The sequence below is a fragment of the Budorcas taxicolor genome, chromosome 5 (assembly GCF_023091745.1).
Source record: "Budorcas taxicolor isolate Tak-1 chromosome 5, Takin1.1, whole genome shotgun sequence".
NCBI classification, from domain to species: Eukaryota; Metazoa; Chordata; class Mammalia; order Artiodactyla; family Bovidae; genus Budorcas; species Budorcas taxicolor.
This window is the reverse complement of record NC_068914.1, coordinates 157929681-157951570: the sequence shown is the minus strand read 5'-3', so window position 1 is coordinate 157951570 and position 21890 is coordinate 157929681. Positions and strand designations below refer to the sequence as shown.

The 21890-nt window shown below is 49.5% G+C and overlaps 1 protein-coding gene across 1 annotated transcript in view; it reads left to right on the top strand.

The window, feature by feature from the left end:
* Positions 1–21890, top strand: part of EFCAB6 (EF-hand calcium binding domain 6) — a 231875-nt gene that overhangs the window by 164888 nt on the left and 45097 nt on the right. The window contains exons 20-22 of the mRNA XM_052640994.1: positions 88–206; positions 11218–11412; positions 17539–17694. Coding sequence (XP_052496954.1) covers positions 88–206; positions 11218–11412; positions 17539–17694 — 470 coding nt within the window. The remainder of the gene's footprint in view (positions 1–87; positions 207–11217; positions 11413–17538; positions 17695–21890) is intronic.

Here is a 21890-nt window from a genome sequence, read left to right as displayed (position 1 = left end):
ATGTGCGTAAGGGGAAGTCTTAGACTGTCCCAGATACTCTCTGAGAGCATTTTACATGTTACTAAACGCTGTCTTGTAAAACTGTAGAATTTTATAGAAACCGACAGCGAGGGCAATGGCATCCTCCGACGACGGGACGTGAAGAACGCGCTGTACGGCTTTGCCATCCCCCTCACGCCGAGAGAGTTCGAAAAGCTCTGGATGAGGTGAGTGGCATCTGAAGACTGTCCCTTCCTTCCTGACTGCCAAATTCAGCACCGGGCTTTCATCACAACTCGGGGGTCAGGCAGGGCCAGGAATATTATTCTGTGGTTGTACCTGCCCTATTCACCCCCGAAAGCAGCTTTGGCCAACAGGCCGTCCTTTCGGAACACAGGAACCAGGTCAACACTTGTCACCAACATTGGACGTGAGGGTTTTGCGTTTCTCAGGAACTGCGCATTTGAGCACATCCTTTCACTGTTTCGGAGAATGAAGTCACTCCCCAAAGACTCCTCTCTAACACAACTACCTCCGTGGACAGATCTGCAGTGGGTTAAGGGAAACGCAGTCTCCCCATTGCCCGGAGATGGAAATCGATGCTACACAAGTGTTTTATAGATTAGTAATTTGTTGGAAGAAAATAACCAAACTTTTGGCAACTTGGAATAGTTTCCCGAGGGTGTCTTAAACTGAAACTAGGAGCTAGTATTGGCTACATTTTTCAAAATGTACTTTAGGCTAAGCTATTTCTGAACCAGGCCCCCCATCACAGTGTTCCCTGGGTGGATGTCTAAGTTTCGAGGTGTGCTCACCATGTGGTCCATTTCCAAGTTCCAGCTCCGTCTCTGAGTTGCTTCCTCCTCCATTATATGTTAGTCGCCGCTGGCAGCCCCCAGGGTCGTACCCCAGTACTGCAGGTCCTCTCAGGGGCCAGCTCAACGGCGCAGCTCATGCAGTTTTTCTTCAGCATTTCATCTGTTTAAAGTGGAAAGCTATAACGTTGGCCGAGTTTAGAATTAGGTGGGCTGTTTTGTGTCTAATTTAGAAAAGCATCGTGAAGTTCTTACAAAACCCTTATTTTTCTTCTAGATCAGTTCCAACCCAGGGTGAGTTTGGTCTCCCTGCCTGTTTTCCCTTTTAACAGACTGAGTGAGTGGGTCCACCTGAGGACTCAAAGGACAGGATCGCAGCGGGCAGACGCATGGAGCTCTCACCACGTAGACATTTCGGATGATGCGGTGATGACTGTGTCATTCCGACATTTAGGGAGCTGTTGGTGGGCACGAACACCACCCCCCCAGCACTGGTGTGAGCGTCGCCTGTTATAAGTGCCAGAGCAGGGACAGGTCCAGCAGACAGGGAGCTGAAAAGAGGTGCTCTGGGTGTGGAGGAGTGATGCTGAAATGGTTCCTAGGGTCTAGATGGGGCAGGCAGATGGGCGAGGGGCTCTCCAAGCGATATCTGGGCTCCAGGCTGAGGAAGGAAAGGCGAGGCTGATCGCCCGGTGCAATCCTCGCTTTCGGGCAATCCTAACGGGACATCTGGAACAATGCAGTCTGAGTGGCTGCGAATGTGGGTCAAGTCTTGCTTCAGGAAGATGAGTCAGGAGGCCGTTCAGAGGAGAGATTTAAGGGGGATGTGGGGCATAAGGGGACGGCTGTCTCCATCAGGGAGGGGTGGGATGAGCCCCCAGGCTGGGTGCCAGCCTTAGGGATGAGGGGTATGAGAGTCAGGTGTCCCTGGGGGTTCCCTGTGGAAGGAGGGCACGCCTAGCCCTCTTCCTGATGGGAGACAGGCAGGCTTCCCTGTTAATGGAAGGGAGACTCTCACCATTACTTTCCGCTAAAGTTTCTTCATCCGTGTATTTCCACTATCCTATAAATACACAATGTCTGCCCTGTGCTGCAAACTGAAATGAGGACTTCATCCACCTTTGTGTAGCCGGCTGTCCGCCGTGGACAGTGAGTGGCTGAGAGTTCTGCAGCCACGTGGTCATGACCCCTGCCTCCACCCCTTCACAGCGGTGTGGCCCCTGTCAAGTTACTTAACTTCTCTGGCCTTGCTGTACTCTGCTAAGTTAACTCCAGTGGTCAGGGTCAGGGTCAGGGTCAGCTGCAATAACAAGCAAGGCCGACATCCCAGGGGCTTGCCCCGGTAAGGACGTCACAATTTAATGTGGGTGGTGGAGAGCTCTAACCACAATCATTCGGGGACCAGGAGCCCGCCCCCCATCCCCTGATCTTACGTGTCTGGCAGCAGAGAAGGGGAATGAGCACAGAGGACCATCTGGTCAGCTTTGTAAGGTCCGGGCCTGGACATGTGACTGTCACTTTGCCCAGACTCTGTGGACCAGAATCCCTGCATGTGGCTGTACCCTGGCCAGGGTACGTGGCCAGGGAAAAGGGAAAGAGGAGCAGAGGTGGGGAGCCCATGATGGCGTCTCCACATGCAGAGTCACCTCCAGGGTGGGTGGGAAAAGGAGCGATGGAGACAGAGGGGGCCCCAGGAGTGTGTGCACAGTGTCCTGGTGGGGCCACAGAAGCTGCTCTCATATTTACAGCTGAGCGGGACCTAAGGGAGAGACTGATTACAGAGATGTCAGATGGACCAGAAGTCTGAAAGGGACTGTGGAGTTACTCAGAGGCCAGGAGGCTGCTGTCCACCCCCCAGGGCTGGAAGAGCAAGGAGAGTGTTACCCAGAGACAAGGGGCTGCTCCCCACCAGGGACTGGCGGGCAAAGGGGAGACAAGGTATTTCCTGGAGACCAGGAGGTGGCCTCCACCCCCCAATGCCTCTTGGAATCTGCTGGCATCTCAGTCGCTGGGCTGAACAGGACCCCCTGGGAACAGCCTGGCCTTGCCCTCTCCCTACCTCCAACGGACACAGCTCCCCGGGAGCAGCTTCCTGGGGAAGACAGGCAGAAGGACAAACACAGGGTTGAGAGCCACCAGATGAATGTCCAGCCAAGTGGCAAAGGGGGGTCACATCCCAGGACTGCGGGGTCACCTGGGGGACCCACACATCAGCTGAACCACATCGTGAAGGGAAGGACAAGGTGGGGACTCTGTCCTGAAGGCCAAGTGTTTAGTAGGGACAGATTAAGGCAGGTTTCCACAGTCTAGAAAGATCAATCTGGCCACAGGGAGGAGGATGAATTGCCAGAGAGGCGAGGGAAGCACGGAGGTGAATTTGGGGCTGTCTTGGGGTTCTAAGTGAGAGGACGGGGTACACTTCCCTGGGTGGGGGCCTGGAGGACTGGGAAGGAAGTGATAGGTGTGACAGAGTTAGGAAGTGACAGTTAGCCTTTAGCAGCCTAGAAAGGGGCTTCCCTGGTTTCTCAGCAGTAAAGAATCCACCTACAAGGCAGGAGAGTACAGTTTGATCCCTGGGTTGGGAAGATCCCCTGAAGAAAGAAATGGCAACCTATTCCAGTATTCCTGCCTGGAGGGCTCTAGTCCATGGGATCACAAAAAGTCGGACATGGCTTAGTGACTAAACAGCAGTAGCAGCTGGAAAGAGAGGCTGAGTGATGAGATCAGACGTTCCTTGGACTTGTCTGATGAGCTTGGGCAGAAATCAGGAGGCCACCCTGAGGTGGCTGAGTAGCCCACAGCTGAGGGCTGTGCTCTGAGCAGGGCTGTGCCTTGTCCCCTGGAGCCCAGGGTGAGCTGTGTGACCTTGGACCAGTGGCTCACCTTCTCTGAGCTTCAGTCAGCTATCCCATGGATGGCATGGCCATGTGACCAAACAGTATAATGAGGCAAAGATAAGCATAAAATCTTTACTTCGCAAAGATAAGCATAAAAATCAGTAGCAAAAAGATCACACAGATTTGCAATTACTTTCTGATAGCAATATTAATGCACACTCATTTTAGAAGACTTGGAAAATCCAGAAAAGCATCAGTCAGTTCAGTTGCTCAGTAGTGTCTGACTCTTTGCGACCCCTTGGACTGCAGCATGCCAGGCCTCCCTGTCCATCGCGAACTCCCAGAGCTTACTCAGACTCATGTCCATTGAGTTGGTGATGCCACACAACCATCTCATCCTCTGTCGTCCCCTTCTCCTCCTGCCTTTAATCTTTCCCAGCATCAGGGTCTTTTTCAATGAGTCAGTTCTTGGCATCAGGTGGCCAAAGTATTGGAGTTTCAGCTTCAGCATTAGTCCTTCCAATGAATTTGAATATTCAGGACTGATTTCCTTTCGGGTGGACTGGTTGGATCTCCTTGCAGTCCAAGGGACTCTCAAGAGTCTTCTCCAACACCACAGTTCAAAAGCATCAATTCTTCGGTGCTCCGCTTTCTTTATGGCCCAACTCTCACATCCATACATGACCACTGGAAAAACCATAGCCTTGACTAGATGGACCTTTGTTGACAAAGTAATGTCTCTGCTTTTTAATATGCTGTCTAGGTTGGTCATAGCTTTTCTTCCAAGGAGCAAGCGTTTTTGAACTTCAAAAAAGCATAAGGAAAAGGAAAAGATAACAGCAAGAAAGCAGCTGCGCCCCACTCAGCAGGCGTGACAAACTCGGTGGTGTGGTTTCTCATCCATTTTCTGGGCATTTCTGTGACCTCGGTTCACCGTGCTCACCCTCCCCCCTCCTCCCTCCACTGGCCTGCTCCTCTCCACGGTTCAGCGTTTGCCGACACTACTCACCCCAGTCTCCTCCCTCCGCATCCCCACCTGCCTGCTGCACAAAGCAGAAGGTGTGGCCTGGCAAGGGGGCGGCCAGCACTGGGCTGCCCAGGGTCCCCCTGCCACTGAGCCTCCCGCAGCTGCTCATACAAGGGAGGGGCATTCTTCCACCCAGCATGAGTGACGGGGACCCCAGGCAAGGTGGGAGCAGCTGGGGCCAGTGTGACACTTTCTGCCAGCTCCCGGGGTCTACTGGTGAGAATAAGAAAGCCCACCCCCAAAACTGGGTAGCTGGAAGTGATCAAGAAAATAACATTCAGCTCTTTTGAAAACACAGAATTAGAAAACATGGAGAATATAGACAAAATAATTGTCATCACCCGTCGCTCACTCAGCACTTAGGCGAAGCACCTGCACTCTATTAGAGCTTTGAGGCGTCCGGAAGGTCTCGTTAACACCGCGGAAGTAAATTAATGCATTAACCCCCAGATCTCAGTGACTTGGCACGTGGATGTTTCGGTTCTTATTCACCCGAAGTCTAGCATGTCTAGCAGCTCTTCTGGACACTTCTCTTCCAACCGGTGATTCGGGATCTGGCTTCCAGAGGTGGCTTCATTCCTCAGCAGGGTCCCCGGGGGTCTGCAGAGTGAAGCAGGTCAGCCCAGAGTGACTCACCTCTGCCCCCAGCCCATGGCCGAGGGATGGGTGGGCTGTGGCCCCCGCGGACCTCTTGGGGCGGACAGAGTGGGGCAGGTGCGTGTTAAGCAAGCCTGGCTCACCAAGGGTTAAAGATACACAGCCCTCAAACCTGGAGGAGGCCCTAGTGAAAGGAAACCTCCTAAGTGAAGCGATAGGATCTTTCAGCCCAGGATTTCAGGAGCAACACGTTTGGTTTCAGAGAGACGGCTGAGAATAAATTACAGGATGAATGTGCATTCGCTCATTCCTTCATCTGAGGCGATCATTGAGCAGGAATTTCCTGAAACTTTCGAGATTGCAGGCCCAGTGCCAGATTCAGGGGTTTCAGAGATGAAGGCAGCCCCTTGCCCATGACTCAGCCAGGAAGACAGCATCCGCATGCCAGGAGAGAGAAGCCGGGCAGCCTGGGCTGTGGGTGTTCCGGGAGGGACCCTCGGTGTGCGATGCCTGACCCTAATTCCCAAATAAGCAGTCATTAACCAGAGCGGGGAGAGGGCATCCCAGCTAGCGGAGTGGCCCAGAGTTGGGGGGCGGGAGTGGAAGGCCCCCAGAAGGGGGAGGGTGCTGCCTGTGTCAGCAGAGCCCGAGGGGACAGGGAGCCCCAGGACCAGGGCTCCGGGGGACATTCCCTTCTGGGGGCTCAGCGTTCTGAGCCCCTTCTGTAGCCTAGTTTTCTTGGGTAGATTTCTGTTATTTCGGACCTAAAACCAACTTTGCCAGGAAACTACGAAGCTGGTGTGTTATAAAAACACAGACGACTCAAGCAGGACAGCCAGCAGCCTGGGAAATTTGACTATAGAGGTCTGTTGTGTACAACCAGCTGGTCACGCAGACCTGGTAGAATGTTCTGGAGGTGATGCCCAATTTATGCACATTTCTTGTTTGGGTAGATACGCTGTACATTAGCATTCCAAGATGAAAAGCAAAGACTATTACAGAATCCCTGTGTCCTGTGCATCGGCTCACATGAACACGTGTGACTCACATGAAGCTTTGGGTTGTCTCCCTAGGCTCTGCCAAGAGAACCTACCAGGGGCTGTGCTGGACTGGAGAGCCGCGGGATGGGAAAGGATTTGGAAAGGCTGAAGGAACAGTTCAGGAAAGGAACGACTGGGACTTCCCTGGTGGTCCAGGGGTTAAGACCCCGCCTTCCAATACAGAGAGTGCAGTTCCATCCCTGATGGGGGAACTAAGATCCCACATGCCACAGAGTGTGGCCAAAAAATTAAAATAAATAAATAAAACTTGTTTAAAAAGAAAGGAAAGAAAAAAGAGAAGGTTGAATGGGACATGCTGATGGCAGGAGTCTAGTTAGAAGAGCTGGACATGAAAGGGGGCTCAGCTTGGCGAGGACTAACCCGGCAGGCCCCTCGCCCTTCACAAAGGGTGTCCTAGCAGCTGACATCCTCTGGAACCAGGAATGCTGGGCAGTCCCTGAAGGAGTGGGTCTCCCTTCTCTGACGTGGCTGCATCCGAGGCCAGACAGCCACTTACTGGGGCGCATAACGGCCAGACTGTGGCCCTGGGTGGGGCCGAGGCAGATGGTATCCGGTCTGTGCCCCCCCGCCAGCCTGGGTGAATGTGCCCACTGGGCACCAACCCTCAGGCAGCCGGACACTTCGCGCTCTGCAGGGCAGCTCTCTGAGTAGTCACGCTGCCCTCGCCATGGATGTTCCCCGAGAGGACCCACATGTCCGAGCTGCCCAGGACCGCGTCTCCCTCTGCTGCCAGCCTGGGTCGTCCGTGGGGCTCACACCAGATGCTCTGAGTCTGGGGTCAGTGGTGTTGGAAGGTTCTTCTGTCATTTCTGTAAGAATCAAGCGCTAAACCGAGCCTGAACGAGTAAGACTTTCTCAGCCCAGCGATCGATGTGAATGTATTCACGCCGTGTGTACAACCGAACGGCTGTGTGTGCAACAGACAGGCAGTAATCTGATTATGTCATAAATTAGTGGCCATTGCCACATGCAAATGTGAGTTTTTATGGGCCCTCTGCTTTATATGCACATTTTTCCTGGTGCATCTGTTGCCGAACCATTTTAAAATTCAACCTTTATAACCAAGTTGATTTTTTTTTAATGTGACACAAAGGATTATGTAATGAAGGGTGAGGTTATGTAAGCTGAATTAACTGTCTTATTATTCACATGCATAACAATATTCTAGTTGCAGTTGTGCAGTCTTGCCTTCTGTTCCTTGGAGATGCGGAGAGACTGTGTATGATCTTTATCAATGAAGTGATTAAGAAGTGTCTTTTCATTCAGTCCAAGTGTCACGATTTAGAGTTTGTGGCTGGGAATCCCGCGAGTGTCCCCCGCGGGGACAGCAGGCCTTCCTTAGGGACACGCACGCTTCATGGTCACTTGCTCAGTGACCAGGTATTGATAAGGAAGCGTTTGCAGGGTGGGTTGCTGGAAGCTGTGAGTTTGCCCATCAAGGTAAAACAAGGCACGTTTCTCCCCAGGAAGCTTCCCATCAAGCCAGGAGGGGAGATTCGGACTGGAGCGGGGGACGTGGAGGCAGGGTGTGCTTGAGCCTTTGGGTGGCCCTGGTCCCAGTTCCCCAAGCACACCTGCCCCCGGTCCTCATCACGGCCTGGAGGGCCCCGGGGCAGCGGAGGTGCAGTCCTTTGACCTTAGGACCAGAGAAAGAGAGGCTCCAGACGCGTGCCCTGCTGGCCGGGGCTTTCTTGCCAGGCCGGTCATCTGTGCACCTTCTCTCAGGAGCCCTCCCCCTGGGGTGGGGCGGCCTCGGGGAGCTTTCTTCCAGGGGTGTCTTTCTAGAGTGAGTCACAGCTGCATCTGGTGGCATGGGGCTGGCAGAGATGTGATGCAGCTCAGGGTAGGACCACGGCCCAGGGGTCGCCCTCGGAGCTTGAGAAATGGCAGCCCCTCCCCCTCCCAGGTTCCCTGATGGAGACCTAGACGCCCCCTTTGCAGCTGCCTGGTCACCAGCAGTATGGGGAGCCATTTGCTAGCGGCACCAGCCCTTCCTGCCACCTGGAATAGAAAGCCAGGTAAGGCTTCCCGGGGGCACTAGTGGTAAAGATCCGCCTGTCAATGCAAGACACACATGTCAATCCCTGGGTCGGGAAGATCTGTAGTAAGAAATGGCAACCCACTCCAGTGTTCTTGCCTGGGAAATCGCATGGACAGAGGAGCCTGGTGGGCTGCAGTCCATGGGGTCTCAAAGAGTCGGGCAGACTGGGTGACTAAACATGCACACACAAGCCCAGGAATCAGAGCCCCCCGTGGGCCTCCTCTGGTGGGTGGGCCACTTTGTTCTATTTTAGAAAATTCATCGAATGAAGGTAGAATGGTATTTTGGGAGGGTTGCAAGCCCTAAGGCTGTACAAATAACAGATGCCACTATGCCAAAGACTTTGATTGTGTGGATTACAACACACTGTGGAAAACTCTTAAAGAGATGGGAATACCAGACCACCTTATCTGCCTCCTGAGAAATCTGTATGCAGGTCAAGAAGCAACAGTTAGAACTGGACATGGAACAACAGACTGGTTTCAAATCGGGAAAGGAGTACGTCATGGCTGTATATTGTTACCCTGCTTGTTTAACTTATATGCAGAGTATATCATGAGAAATGCTGGGCTGGATAAAGCACAAGCTAGAATCAAAATTGCTGGGAGAAATATCAATAACCTCAGATACGCAGATGATACCACACTTATGGCAGAAAGTGAAGAACTAAAGAGCCTCCTGATGAAAGTAAAAGAGGAGAGTGAAAAAGTTGGCTTAAAACCCAACATTCAGAAAACGAAGATCATGTCATCTGGTCCCATCACTTCATGGCAAATAGATGGGGAAACAGTGGAAACAGTGATAGGCTTTATTTTCTTGGGGTCCAAAATCACTGCAAATGGTGACTGCAGCCATGAAATTAAAAGATGCTTGCTCCTTGGAAGAAAAGCTATGACCAACCTAGACAACATATTAAAAAGCAAACACATTACTTTGCTAACAAATGTCCGTCTAGTCAAAGCTATGGTTTTCCCAGTAGCCATGTACAGATGTGAGAGTTGGACCATAAAGAGAGCTGAGCACTGAAGAACTGATGCTTTTGAACTGTGGTGCTGGAGAAGACTCTTGAGAGTCCCTTGGACTGCAAGGAGATCCAACCAGTCCATCCTAAAGGAAATCAGTCCTGAATATTCATCGGAAGGACTGATGCTGAGGCTGAAGCTCCAATACTTTGGCCACCTGACTCCTTGGAAAAGACCCTGATGCTGGGAAAGATTGAAGGAGGGAGGAGAGAATGAGATGGTTGGATGGCATCACTGATTCGGTGGGCATGAGTTTGAGCAAGTTCCGGGAGTTAGTGATGGACAGGGAGGCCTGGCATGTTGCAGTCCATGGGGTTGCAAAGAGTGGGACACGACTGAGCGACTGAACTGAACTGAACTGAACTGAGAAAGGTCTGGAAGTTTCTCCCAAATCCTCAGTAACAGTGCCAGCAGTCAGGCACTGATCTCCGCCTGCAGGTGTGAGAACCCCCCACCCCCATGCTCACAGGTGCAGGCCAGGAACCCAAGCGCAGACAGTGGGGAGGCGGTGATGGGAGGACCTCGCTGGTGTTAGACCTCACCACTCTCCCTGCCTCTTAGTCCCAGGAGGGAACACTCCTCACCTTCTGGGACAGAGTACCTGATGAAAACAGGCCTGGGTGCTGGGAAGGAGGTGGAGGTGGGGTCTGCAGGCCTGTGGGTGCAGAGAAGGGAGTGGACAGGGGGCCGTGGGCTAGCACCCACCTTGGGGGCTTCTTACCCCACATCCTCCGCCCACCGCTGCTCCCCTGGAGAGACGAGAAAGTCAGGTAAATAAATCCATTTTCCTTGTCATCACTCAGTCGAAAGGGTCACAGAGGACCCAGGGAGCATGTGATTCTGCAGTCCTACCATGTCGGGTGGGCTGAGCACAGAGAGGGGCCTTGCCTCCCATAGGAGAGCCGGCCACGTTGATGCTCCAGCCGACAAAGCCCCAGACAACAGCCAGCTGGAGCGTTGCACCCCAGCTCCATGTAAATATTTGGTCCTCAAAACACTGAGTTCATCTGAGAAAAAAAATCACCTTGATAAAATGCTGTTTTTACCAGTTAGAGAAGAGGACCAAGCTCTTCTGCAAGAATAAATGCTTTTCTTTAAAGAAAATTGAAAACTTGCCTTAAAACTTTTTATTGAAGTAATTCTTTCTATTCTATTTGAATAATGTTGGGGAGATAAAAACCCTCCATTATGCTTTTTTCTTAAAAAAAAAGAATTATAATTCAGAAAAATCTCAATAATAGAAAATGGCATAAAAGGTACGCAGCGTAATTCTTATCTTGTTTTCCTTCCTCGCCTCTCTCGTTGGTTGTGTGTAATTGGCATCTCTTCAAAGAGGAAATGGGGAACTGGAATCAAGGGGCGTTCATTTATTTGAGTGTTAAGACTGAATGTGCTTTTTTTTTTTTTTTGTCGGATTTTTCTTCTGAACCTTAGCATAGTTCTTCTTTTGTGGAGGTGCTCAGTAAAAGACCCCTGAATGAGTGGAAGGGTTCATTTTCATTTCCGTGGTCACGGTCATCTTTCTACCAAACGCTGGTGGGTGAATCCGGCTGCTCTCATGGGGTGAACCAAGACCACCTCGAATGAGGTGATCCCCCTGTTGACTGGAGCAGTGGGTTTCAATGGAATGTTGATGAGCATATGGATGGCCTGGGGATCTTGTTAAAAACAGATTCAGATCAGGCCTTGGGATCCAGCACATCTGACTCCCTCAGGGAGGCCAGTACTGCAGGAATCTAGGGTGTGAGGAACCAGGCAGATGGAGTGTAGACGGGGTTAAAGACCGGCGCATGCCCCCTCGGCAGCTACAGCTGAGAGTTTTGTGCTTGTCTTTAAAGGTACGACAGTGAGGGAAGAGGGCACATCACTTACCAAGAATTTTTGCAGAAACTGGGGATTAACTACTCAGCAGACATTCACCGGCCCTACGTGGAGGAGTACTTGAACTTCATGGGTCATTTCACAAAGCCTCAGCAGGTGCAAGAAGAGCTGAAGGAGCTGCAGCAGAGCACAGAGAAGGCCATACCAGCCAGGTGAGTTGGTGAGCACCTCGCGGGGGCCGGTGTCTGTCCCACACTGACCCTGGTTGTTCTGAGCCTGTCCCTCCCGGGGCTGGCAGTGCTGCTGTGAAATTATCACACTCGTTCACTGCTGTAGATTCTAGTGTGTGTGTGTGTGCTCAGTCGTGTCTGGCTCTTTTGTGACCCCATGGACGGCAGGCCACCAGGCTCCTCCGCCCATGGAATTCTCCAGGCAAGAATACTGGAGTGGGTTGCCATTTCCTTCTCCAGGGGATCTTGCCGACCCAAGGATGAAACCAGCGTCTCCTGTCCTGGCAGACAAATTCTTTGCCACTGAGCCACCTACAAAGCCCCTGTAGATTCTAGAAACTGGTGTTAAGTCGCAGAGCCGTGGAAACAGTGACGGACTTTATTTTCTTGGGCTCTAAAACCACTTCAGACAGTGACTGCAGCCAGGAAATTAAAAGATGCTTGCTCCTTGAAAGAAAAGCTATGACAAACCTAGATAGTGTATTAAAAAGCAGACATTGCTTTGCCAACAAACGTCTGTAAAGTCAAAGCTATGGTGTTTCCAGTAATCATGTATGGATATAAGAATTGGACCCTAAAGAAGAATGAGCACTGAAGAATTGATGCTTTTGAACTGTGGTGCTGGACAAGACTATTGAGAGTCCCTTGGACTGCAAGGCTATCAAACCAGTCAGTTCTAAAGGCTGAATATTCATTGGAAGGATGAATGATGCTGAAGTTGAAGCTCCAGTACTTCAGCCACTTGACTCAAAGAGCCAACTCATTGGAAAAGACCCCGAATGCTGGGAAAGACTGCAGGCAGAAGAAAAAGGGATGACAGAGAATGAGATGGTTGGATGACATCACCAACTCAATAGACACAAGCCTGAGCAAACTCTAGGAGATGGTGAAGGACAGGGAAGCCTGGTGTGCTTCAGTCCATGGGATCGCAAAGAGCTGAACACGACTTAGCAACTGAAGAACAGCAGCAAAACAGAGCCATGATGGAGTTAAAGAGCTATAATCCTACCCAGCCCTACCCAGCCACACTCTCAGGTCATTCATATTGTATAGGTCACCCTTGGGCTGCAGAATCACTGCAGATGACGATTGCAGCCATGAAATTGAGAGACGCTTACTCCTTGGAAGGAAAGCTATGACCAACCTAGACAGCACATTAAAAAGCAGAGACATTACTTTGCCAACAAAGGTCTGTCTAGTCAAGGCTATGGTTTTTCCAGTGGTCATGTATGGATGTGAGAGTTGGATTATCAAGAAAGCTGAGGGCAGAAGAATTGATGCTTTTGAACTGTGGTGCTGGAGAAGACGCTTGAGAGTCTCTTGGACTGCAAGGAGATCCAACCAGTCCATCCTAAAGGAGATCAGTCCTGGGTGTTCATTGGAAGGACTGATGTTGAGGCTGAAACTCCAATAATTTGATGCAAAGAGCCGACCTATTGGAAAAGACCCTGATGCTGGGAAAGATTGAGGGCAAGAAGAGAAGGGGACGACAGAGAATGAGATGGTTGGATGGCATCATTGACTCGATGGACATGGGTTTGGGTGAACTCTTGGAGTTTGTGATGGACAGGGAGGCCTGGTGTGCTGCAGTTCATGGGGTTGCAAAGAGTCGGACACAACTGAGCGACTGAACTGAACTTGAGAACTGAAGCTTTTAGGTCTGTACTAACATACACACCTGGCCCCTCCTCTGGGCAACTGGAATGCAGGGCTCAGGAGGACATGCCTGTCTCCCCTTGGTTTAGAACAGTGCTCGACACCTAGCAGGCTCTCAGTGAGGACTTGTCCAGTGAGTGCATGAAAGGACACACTCTTAAACTCAGCAGTTCAACCTTGGAGTATTTATCACACAGAAATAATTCAGAGGAGTTCAGCAGGTCCAAGGTATGACTTGCAGTGTGTCTTCAACAGCAGCAACAAAGTAGACACCTGTCTATTGCAGAGGAATACCCTAGCTTGTAGAGAACACGGCTGCAAGGAAGATGAGGTGGTGTGTGCCAGTTATAGTCATCATCATGGAGCCTGTGGGAGTGTTTGTGATGGAAGACTGGTGGGCAATGAAATTTTAAACAGTCTGTGTGCCTTGATGGTAACCACACCAAACATACGTGCCTGCCCACGAGGACCAGAAGATGCTGTGCAGAAGGCATCATGTTGTATTTGGATGGTGAGACTGTGCATGGTTCTTTTCAACGCTTAAAACTAGTCACTAAGGCCACATTTTAAACTGTTTAAAGAATGGATAATGAAAATGTGTGTGTGTGTGTGTGTGTGTGTGTGTATGAATATGTATCTACACAAACAATGGAATATTATTCAGCCATAAAAAAGAATGAAATCTCACCAGTGTTGATATCATGCATGGATCTTGAGGGCGCTATGCCAGGTGAAATAGATCAGTCAAAGGAAGACAAAAACGGGTGGTCTCACTCGTACGTGGAATCTTAAAACGACAACAACCAGAGCAAGCTTGTAGATCTAGAAAATAGGTTGGCTTTTGCAGAGGTGGGGGGGGGCAGTGTCAGAGGGGGTGAAGGGGTCCAAAAGCACAGCTTGCAGTTATGATAGGGTACGTCCTGGGGACGTGAGCACAGTAAGGTGAGCGTAGTTAGTAGTACTGTGCTGTGTGTCTGAAAGAGTAAATCTTCAGAAGTTCTCATCCTGTGGATGGTGACGAACAGGGTCTAGACTTATCCTTACACCTTACACCTTACATCCTTACACTTATCCACACACCATGTCACAGTGTATACGACGTCAAGTCATTATCTTGAGCCCCTGAAACCGACACGATGTTATATGTCAATTATGCAGCCATAAAAAGTTAAACGCGGGAGAAAATGTTGCCACGTTTGATGTGACGTGAGGTGAAACAGACGCTGCGTCAGTCCCGGTCCTGGGCGGCTCCACGGCGCTCTCACCTGTGTGTGTGCCCGTCTGCCGTCTGCCACTGCAGCTCTCTGTCCACACCATCTCCGAAGGAGTGAATGAGCTAAAGAATCCCCCGGAGGAGACAAGCACTCCAAGGACACAGAGATGGGATGCAATGGCTGAATGGGGTTTAAGAGAAAGGCCTGTTGAACGCACCCCTGAGTTAGGTCCAAGTTGCTAAGTTATAAAGCCCAGAGGCAGAGAATTGAGTTGGTGAAATTTCAAGTAAAACTATGCACAAGATTGGCATAAATCACATATGCCATAAAACGAGTGAAAAAGTGGAATTTATCTTTCCCAGACAGGGCTGGCCTCATTATCCACGCGTGTGCCCCCTTCCCTCCCCTCCTGCCGCTTGTGAGTAATGAGGCTCGGAGAGGAGCCGCGCATCCTTGGCGATGCCCACACACTTTCTCTTCCCACTCCCATTTACTGGGCGCGTGTGGATCCGTGGCCGGGAGCGCTCCGAGCCAGTGGACGATGCCCCTCACGTCTTCACAGCACCAAGCTCGGCGAACTGACGCACGCTCAGCCAGTGCCGTGCCGTCATGCTCTCCTACCCAAGAACACAAGCCTGGTCCATAAAAGTTCCCGACCGGCCCCTGTTTTCTCAAGGATATCACACTGTGAAGTTGTCAACTTCAGGTTAGCCCACTTTTCAATTTTGGTGTCAGTGGATCTTCCAGAGAACCCTTCGGGATGCAGCATTTCCTGGACTTTCAACCTCCTCCTTTATACCAAACCCTGATAAGATTCACAAACAGGAGTCATGCTCACCAAAGGGACTGTAATTTCACGTTTGCTTCTTTAATTTAAGTGAATCAACTTTGTTTAAAGTGGCCTGAATACATTTTTAAGATTCAGAAGAGTCCTTTCTCGAGCCCGTATTTATTTTCCAGGCCTTGCTCTTTTGGGGCCCAAGTCTGAGTTGAAGATCCAGGGTCAGGGCAGCATCAGTAAACGAGCCACAGAAGCGCAGCTGGCGGTTCTGAGATGTGAACTGAGAGGCTCAGGAGCAAAACCGGCCGAGTCACCCAGGGTTCTTCCCCCCGTGCCGGCCTGGCCGCGGGCCTGGGGGCTCTGTGGCCCCACCCTCGTGGGGCTCCCGTCTCGCATCCAGACTGGGGCCCAGACACTGCGTCGGCTGCCACCGGTTCTGTTGGGCAGTTGGCTGGATCCCAGGCCCGAATCCTCACTCACTGTGTGCACAGACTTACTCTGCAAGAGAGGTGATTATTGCCTGGAAACCAGTCCAAGAAAGGCTCAACGCCTCAATTCTCTAAAAATATGTATCTCCAAAAAAGTTCTGATTTTTTTTTATACCTTCGTTTGCTTCCCTTTTTGAAGGATTAAGTGGAATGTAATAGTTGTGATGAGGAGTAACCAGTTTGTAACATGCGGGAATCTAGGCAGTTGCCTCTCTCGACACACATCCTCGGACAGTTAGTGCAGCTCATTTGTGTCAGCTTCTTAGAGGCACACATCGGCCAACTCGGAACCGGGGGCCAGTCGGGGAAGGGAGACGGTGACCCGCACGGCCTCAGCGTCCTTGCCTCCCCTACCCCAATATACTCTCAGACTTTGCTCTCCTGATTTCTGACTTTTCTGTTGCTATGGAAAATTTTTTTACCAGGCACACTCAAGGAACCTATTTGTGGGTATGTATCCACAAAGGGGAAGGCAAAAGGAGAAAAGAGTGGCAGAGGATGAGCTGGTTAGATAGCGTCACCGATTCAATGGACAGTTTTCTCAATGGAGAAAACTCCAAGAGATAGCAGAGGACAGAGAAGCCTGGCATGCTGGGGTCATACAGTGTCGGACACAACCTAGCGTCTGATGACAGGAACAATCCACAATACATATCTTGGGTGATAGACAATTACCAGAGAAGATTTCGAGTTTGGAGTTTCTGGCTTCCTCTTTTCCCCAACTAAAAAGCTCACCGCCGAGCTGGAGTCAGATCGGCACAGTGTTCAGGGTGGTAGGGAGAGCTTTCTGGAGACCTAGGTAAGCCGGAGTTATAGAATAGACTCCATGCTCCGTAGGTCCGGAGCGAGACGGCTCATTCTCAAAGATGTCCACATGTTTTTATTCCCTTACCAATAATTTCTGTTAAGTCTGGGAAGAATTTTCCTGAAAGACGGAATCAGAAACTTGAACACGTTCCCAAGGAAATGAGCCCTGGAACTGAAGCAGGAGCTACAGCTAGATATCGTCCCTGTGTCCCTGCGAGGGACAGCTGGCCAGCCCGGAATCCGCATGGGCGGACGCTGCCCCCTTCCTATAAAATGGGATGACAGTTACCCGCCTCCCTTGGCAAGAAAGGATGGGAGATGGAGCATGAAGGCGGCACAGGTCCTGGCTTGCCAGCTGATCCACACAAAGGATGGCTGCGCTTCTTCACAGCAAAGGACCTGACACCAGGCAAGGGCTCCTCGGACCCCTGCACCCCCAGCACTCACTGACGGGGCCCAGGCTCTTCGGCGTCCTTAGTCCCACTCCTGCTTCAGGGCCTTGGCACTGGCTATCCCTGGGCCCGGAGAGGGCTGCAGGGGGCTAAATCCCAGCTGAGTCCTTCAGCTGCCATCTCTGCTCAACTGTTGCCTCCCCAGTGAGGCCCACTTGCACCCACTACTGTGGGTTGCAGCCCAGCCCACTGTGAACATTCCTAGCCCTGCTCGCCAGCGCTCAGCCATCCCACTGACCCATCGTACAGGACATTGATGTCTTCTGTTTATCATCGGCCTTGCCCCACCTGGAATGGAAATTCTGCTAGGGTGGCCGCTCTGACACCTAGAGCAGTACCTGGCACATGACAGGCACCCACCGAGGCTTCGTCAGGGAGAATGGAGGTATATTTCCCATGTCTGTGATATCACTGTATTTTTAAATGCTTCACTCCGTTTTTAAAATACTCATTCTAGTATAAAGCCAAGGTTGTAATTTCTCTAACATAGTTTTGCTGATAAGAATAATAATAAAATGATAATGATGATTTTTTTTTCCCAGAGTACCTTTCAATGTATGTATTACACCAAGGGTGCAAAGCATCTTCAAGATTAGCTGGTAGATGAATCATCAGATCATCCCATTAGAATGATCATGGAGCTCTTGCTCCAAAGAAATTATTGGTTTTCCCTGCTGGAGTGTGTGTGTCTCAAATGTATTCTCTTTCAGGGATAAACTTAAGGACCACGATCAAGATATCAGCAAAGCACTCGCCAAACTAGATAAATCCAAAACTGGCTTCATATCCCTGTGCCGGCTGCAGAAGCTGCTGCAGGAGTGTGGCTGTTCTCTGAAGGAAGAGGAGCTGATTGATCTTCTAAACAGGTTTCCTTTGAGCAAGTTAACTATGGTTCTCGCAGCGCTGAAAATCAGGCTGGTCATGTCGCTTTCATGAATTTTTCCTTCTCTGTCCACTCAAACAGGCTTTTGGCATTGAGGTAACCCCCATGCCACCAAAAATTGAGTTTCAACCTGTGTTCAGAAGTAAAACTATAATGTACTCCCAGAACATTTATAAGCCAATGTGACTCAATTAAAAAACAAAAAGAATGAGCCTTCTAATAATCCTCTGGTCGGGCTGTGTTCTAATGGGTTTGAGTCAACCCAAAGCAAACAGACAGCAACTTGACAAATACGTAATTTTCCTGTGGGTGTGTCCAGCAGCACAATCATCATTTTTTTTTCACATTACTTTCCTTTCACCCATCTTATTCATACGCTTGGGCAGGAGTCAAGTCGTCCTTCAAGGCTTATTAAAAACAGCAGCTCTCTGCCCTGATGTCCCCCACCCCCACCTTCTCCTCCCTCAGTAACTTCCAATGCTTTAAATGCCTATTTTTGGTACTTAAGTTAATAGTCTTAAGTGACAAAGTTAAATAGCTACTTATTGATTTTTCACTTTTAAGGCAGTGTCTGTCGGCTTCCTATCAGGAAACTGTGGGTCTAACTCCTTTTCACCCATCGCATAGTCACCAACCCCTTCCCTCCCCAGCCTCCCCCACCCCATGGAAACCCACGCACATTTACCCCCATGGGCTCCCCATGTCGCCACGTCACATTTTGCTGCAGTTGAGTGTTCAGGGTTTATATTTCTGTGACGAAATGATCACTTTTCTTTTCCTATGTAGTGTATTGTTTTCCCTGGAGTTAATCATTATTTTTTGTTTGCTTCGTTTCTATGTACTTCTTATCATTAATTAAACCCCAGTTCACTCCCATTTGTGAAATCTCTTTCTAGTGTGTTCAGACAACCTCAGCTGATCTGTCAGCTTCATCTTCTCAGATGTGCCTTTTCATGTTCCTCAACTCAGAAATTTTCTTGATTTGTTTCATTAACGAGCTCCTCTCCTGTTTGTTTCTTTCTGAGCCTCCTACTGTTACTGACTAGTGAGCCACTTAAAGTGTCTCCCAGTATTTTAAACCTTTCCTGTCCTCCATCCCTTTTTCTCCTTGCTCCGCCTTCTGGGAGATTTTCTCAGTTTTAGTTTGCAACCCTTCTTTTGAGATTTTTATCCCTGCTAATAGTACTTTTCATATTTTTAATTACCAGCGCATGTTTTTAATTCTCAGAATACTCCTTTTCTATAGTATCCTGTTCTTGTTTCATGGATATACTAGTTCATTCCTCTGAAACTATTAACAATAGATTTTTTTTTTAAGTTTTCTTCACTTGAGAAATGTCGCTTCTCTCCTCAGTGTTGCCTTTTCCTCCCATCTTCCATGTTAGACATTTCCCTCAAAAATATGCCCCTAATAAGAGTGAGATACTAAGAAGCAGATTAAAAGTTCTGCACAGATACGTAGAGCTAGTCAACTTTGGTTGAACTACTTTGGCAGGGTAATCTGGCAGGCAGTTTCCTTGGAAGACTCCCAGTGTCAGAATCTTTAAACCTTTTCTTTTGGGCTCGTCAGATTTCCCAGGGACTCAGATTGCCAGGTAAGACATAAAATGCTATGTTAAGTTTCAGATAAACAGTTTTTGTTTTTTTTAGTGTATGTTCCATGCAATATTTGGTATACATTTACACTAAAGTTATTTTTGTTCATCTGAAACCCAGCTTGCTGGGCCCGTCCCTCAGGCTCTCTGACTGAGCCTGAGCCCTGGGAATCTACATTCCTAACAAGGTCCTGAGTGATGCTGATGCTGCTGGATCAGAGCACCCTGAGAACCACTGTTTGACACCTTTTAAAAACTCCTTCTGTCACTTTAGGAAGAAGCGAACTAGTTATGTGCCCCTTGAACTGCAAACTTTATCCTCTTGTAATTTTGAATCAAAACAATTCATTTGATTGCCCCTCCTCAAACTGCTTCCACATGCAGTTTCTAACTTGCCACGTCCCATAGCTGTGCAGGCTGGCAGTCCTATGACTGAGCACCTGCATCTCACGTTCCTCTCTTTGTGAGGTGAGGATATTAGCATTCCCTCCCTTCCCACTAAAAAGTGTGAGGAGTTGCTCTAGAATTTGCAGCCCAAGCGGACAACTAGCCTCAGTCCCACGTCAAGTAACACATCACTGCTTCACGGGAGGTGCAAGCACCGTATTACAGAGTACGTGTTCCCAAGCCCTGTCTGCTGTTCCTTAGGGGTCCTCAACCCCTGGGCCACAGACGGGTACTGGGCCGTGGCCTGTTAGGAACCAGATGGCACAGCAGGAGTTGAGCAGCGGGCCAGCTAGCAAAGCTTCCCCTGCCGCTCCGCATCACTCGCATTACCTCCTGAACCATGCCACCCCCATCATCAGCAGAAGAACTGTCTCCCACAAAGCTGGCCCCTGGCTCCAAAAAGGTTAGGGACCTCTGCCTTATAACATTGCTGTTATCCGCCTCACCTGTCCATTTGCTAAAATCACCCAATACATTGTTATTGTAACGTTGAGCAAACAGTGGTTTATTAGACCAACTAAGAATAAGAAAGATAAAAATATTATTATTTTTAGAATATTTATGTATTTATCTGGCTGTGCCGGGTCCTCGTTGTGGTACTTGGGATCTTCCATCTTCGTTTCGACATGCTAGAGCTTTAGTTGCCGCGTGTGGGATCTAGTTTCCTGACCTGGGATTGAACCTGGGCCCCTGGCATTGGGAGCATGAAGTCTTAGCCACTGGACAGCCTGGAAGTCCCTCAAAGACATCATTTTACCTTCATTTATTCCTTCTCCCATGCTCTTTCTTCCTTTAGGTAGATCCATGTTTCTGGCTCTTTGATTTTCTTTCTCTCAGAAGAGTGTGTTTTAGCATTTTTGAAGGCCAGGGTGGCTGTGATGAATTCCCTCGGGGATTGTTTGTCAGAGAAGGTATTTATTTCTCCTTCACTTTTGAAAGATAAGTTTCACCGAATATAGTATTCTAGGTTGGTAATTTTTTTTTTCCTGTCAACACTTTCAATATTTCAGTCCACTGTCTTCTTACTTGCATGATTTCTGATGAGAAACCCCATGTAATTCTTATCTTTGTTCCTCTGCAAATAAAATTTTCTGCCCTCTCTGGCTTCTGTAAAGATCTTCTCTTTGTCTTTGATTTTCTAGTATTGCCCAAGTTACCACTTATGTGTTCCTGCTGGCTTACAGCTCCAAAGGTCTTTGTTCCAGGAAAGCAGCTCTTGGCTGTGATTCTCTGTGTTCACCCATCTCTCCAAATTTGGAGGTAACGTTTTGCCCTGTGACCTCAGTTTTCTGATGGGACCAAGAAAGGCCATTGGTTTTCAGTCTGTTCGGCTTCCTTCTTATTGTAAGGATGAGAGTGGCCCTTCCAAGCTCTTAGGCACGGAGCCCTGCTACCCCCTTTCTGTCACCTTTTCTCTCCGTGTCCCACCTTTTGTCAGCTGCGATATATTTTTTTGCAAAAGCTGGTTAACTTTTACATGGCCTGCAGCTGCAACCGGATCCTCTCTGCTTGATTCACAGGTTGATTATAAAACTCAAATGCCATTAAACAGCATTTCAGAATTATGGCTGTGTACATGTCCATAATTCATAGTATTCAGTGTCCAAGCAATGAATGAAAATTAACTTTCTTCTCAGCGGCTCTACCCCTGGGCCTCTGTGTCCACCTCAAGCCATTTGCGGAAAGGCTGTAAATGAATATGTACAGAGTCATTACTATGAAATGCTGTAAACTCTACTGTAAACTACTTCCTAGAACAAAGAGAGTAGGGTGATTTCTTTACCCATCGCTGATTTCTAAAGTGGGGCTCAGTGTCTTCTGGAGTTCAGCATCGTCAGCCTTCAGCCCCCCCCAGCGTCTGCCCCCTAGTTGTCTGCTCCGTTCGATTTGCCATGGGCTCACTCCACCCGAGAGCTTGGCTCCTCACGTCCTGCTTCCAGGTCTCCACCAGGAGCCTCCCAGACCGTCCAGGGTCGGAGCCCCTGTTGCTTACGCCCACATCTTTTTATTTCTGAATTTGCATTCTTATTTTGCTGGAGTATTTTCCTAAGAAAAAGGGGGACAGGAAAACAATTTTCTCAGTTCTTTGTCTGAAAATGTTTTTTGTTTTCCTTTGTACAGATTGTTAGCTTGCTGG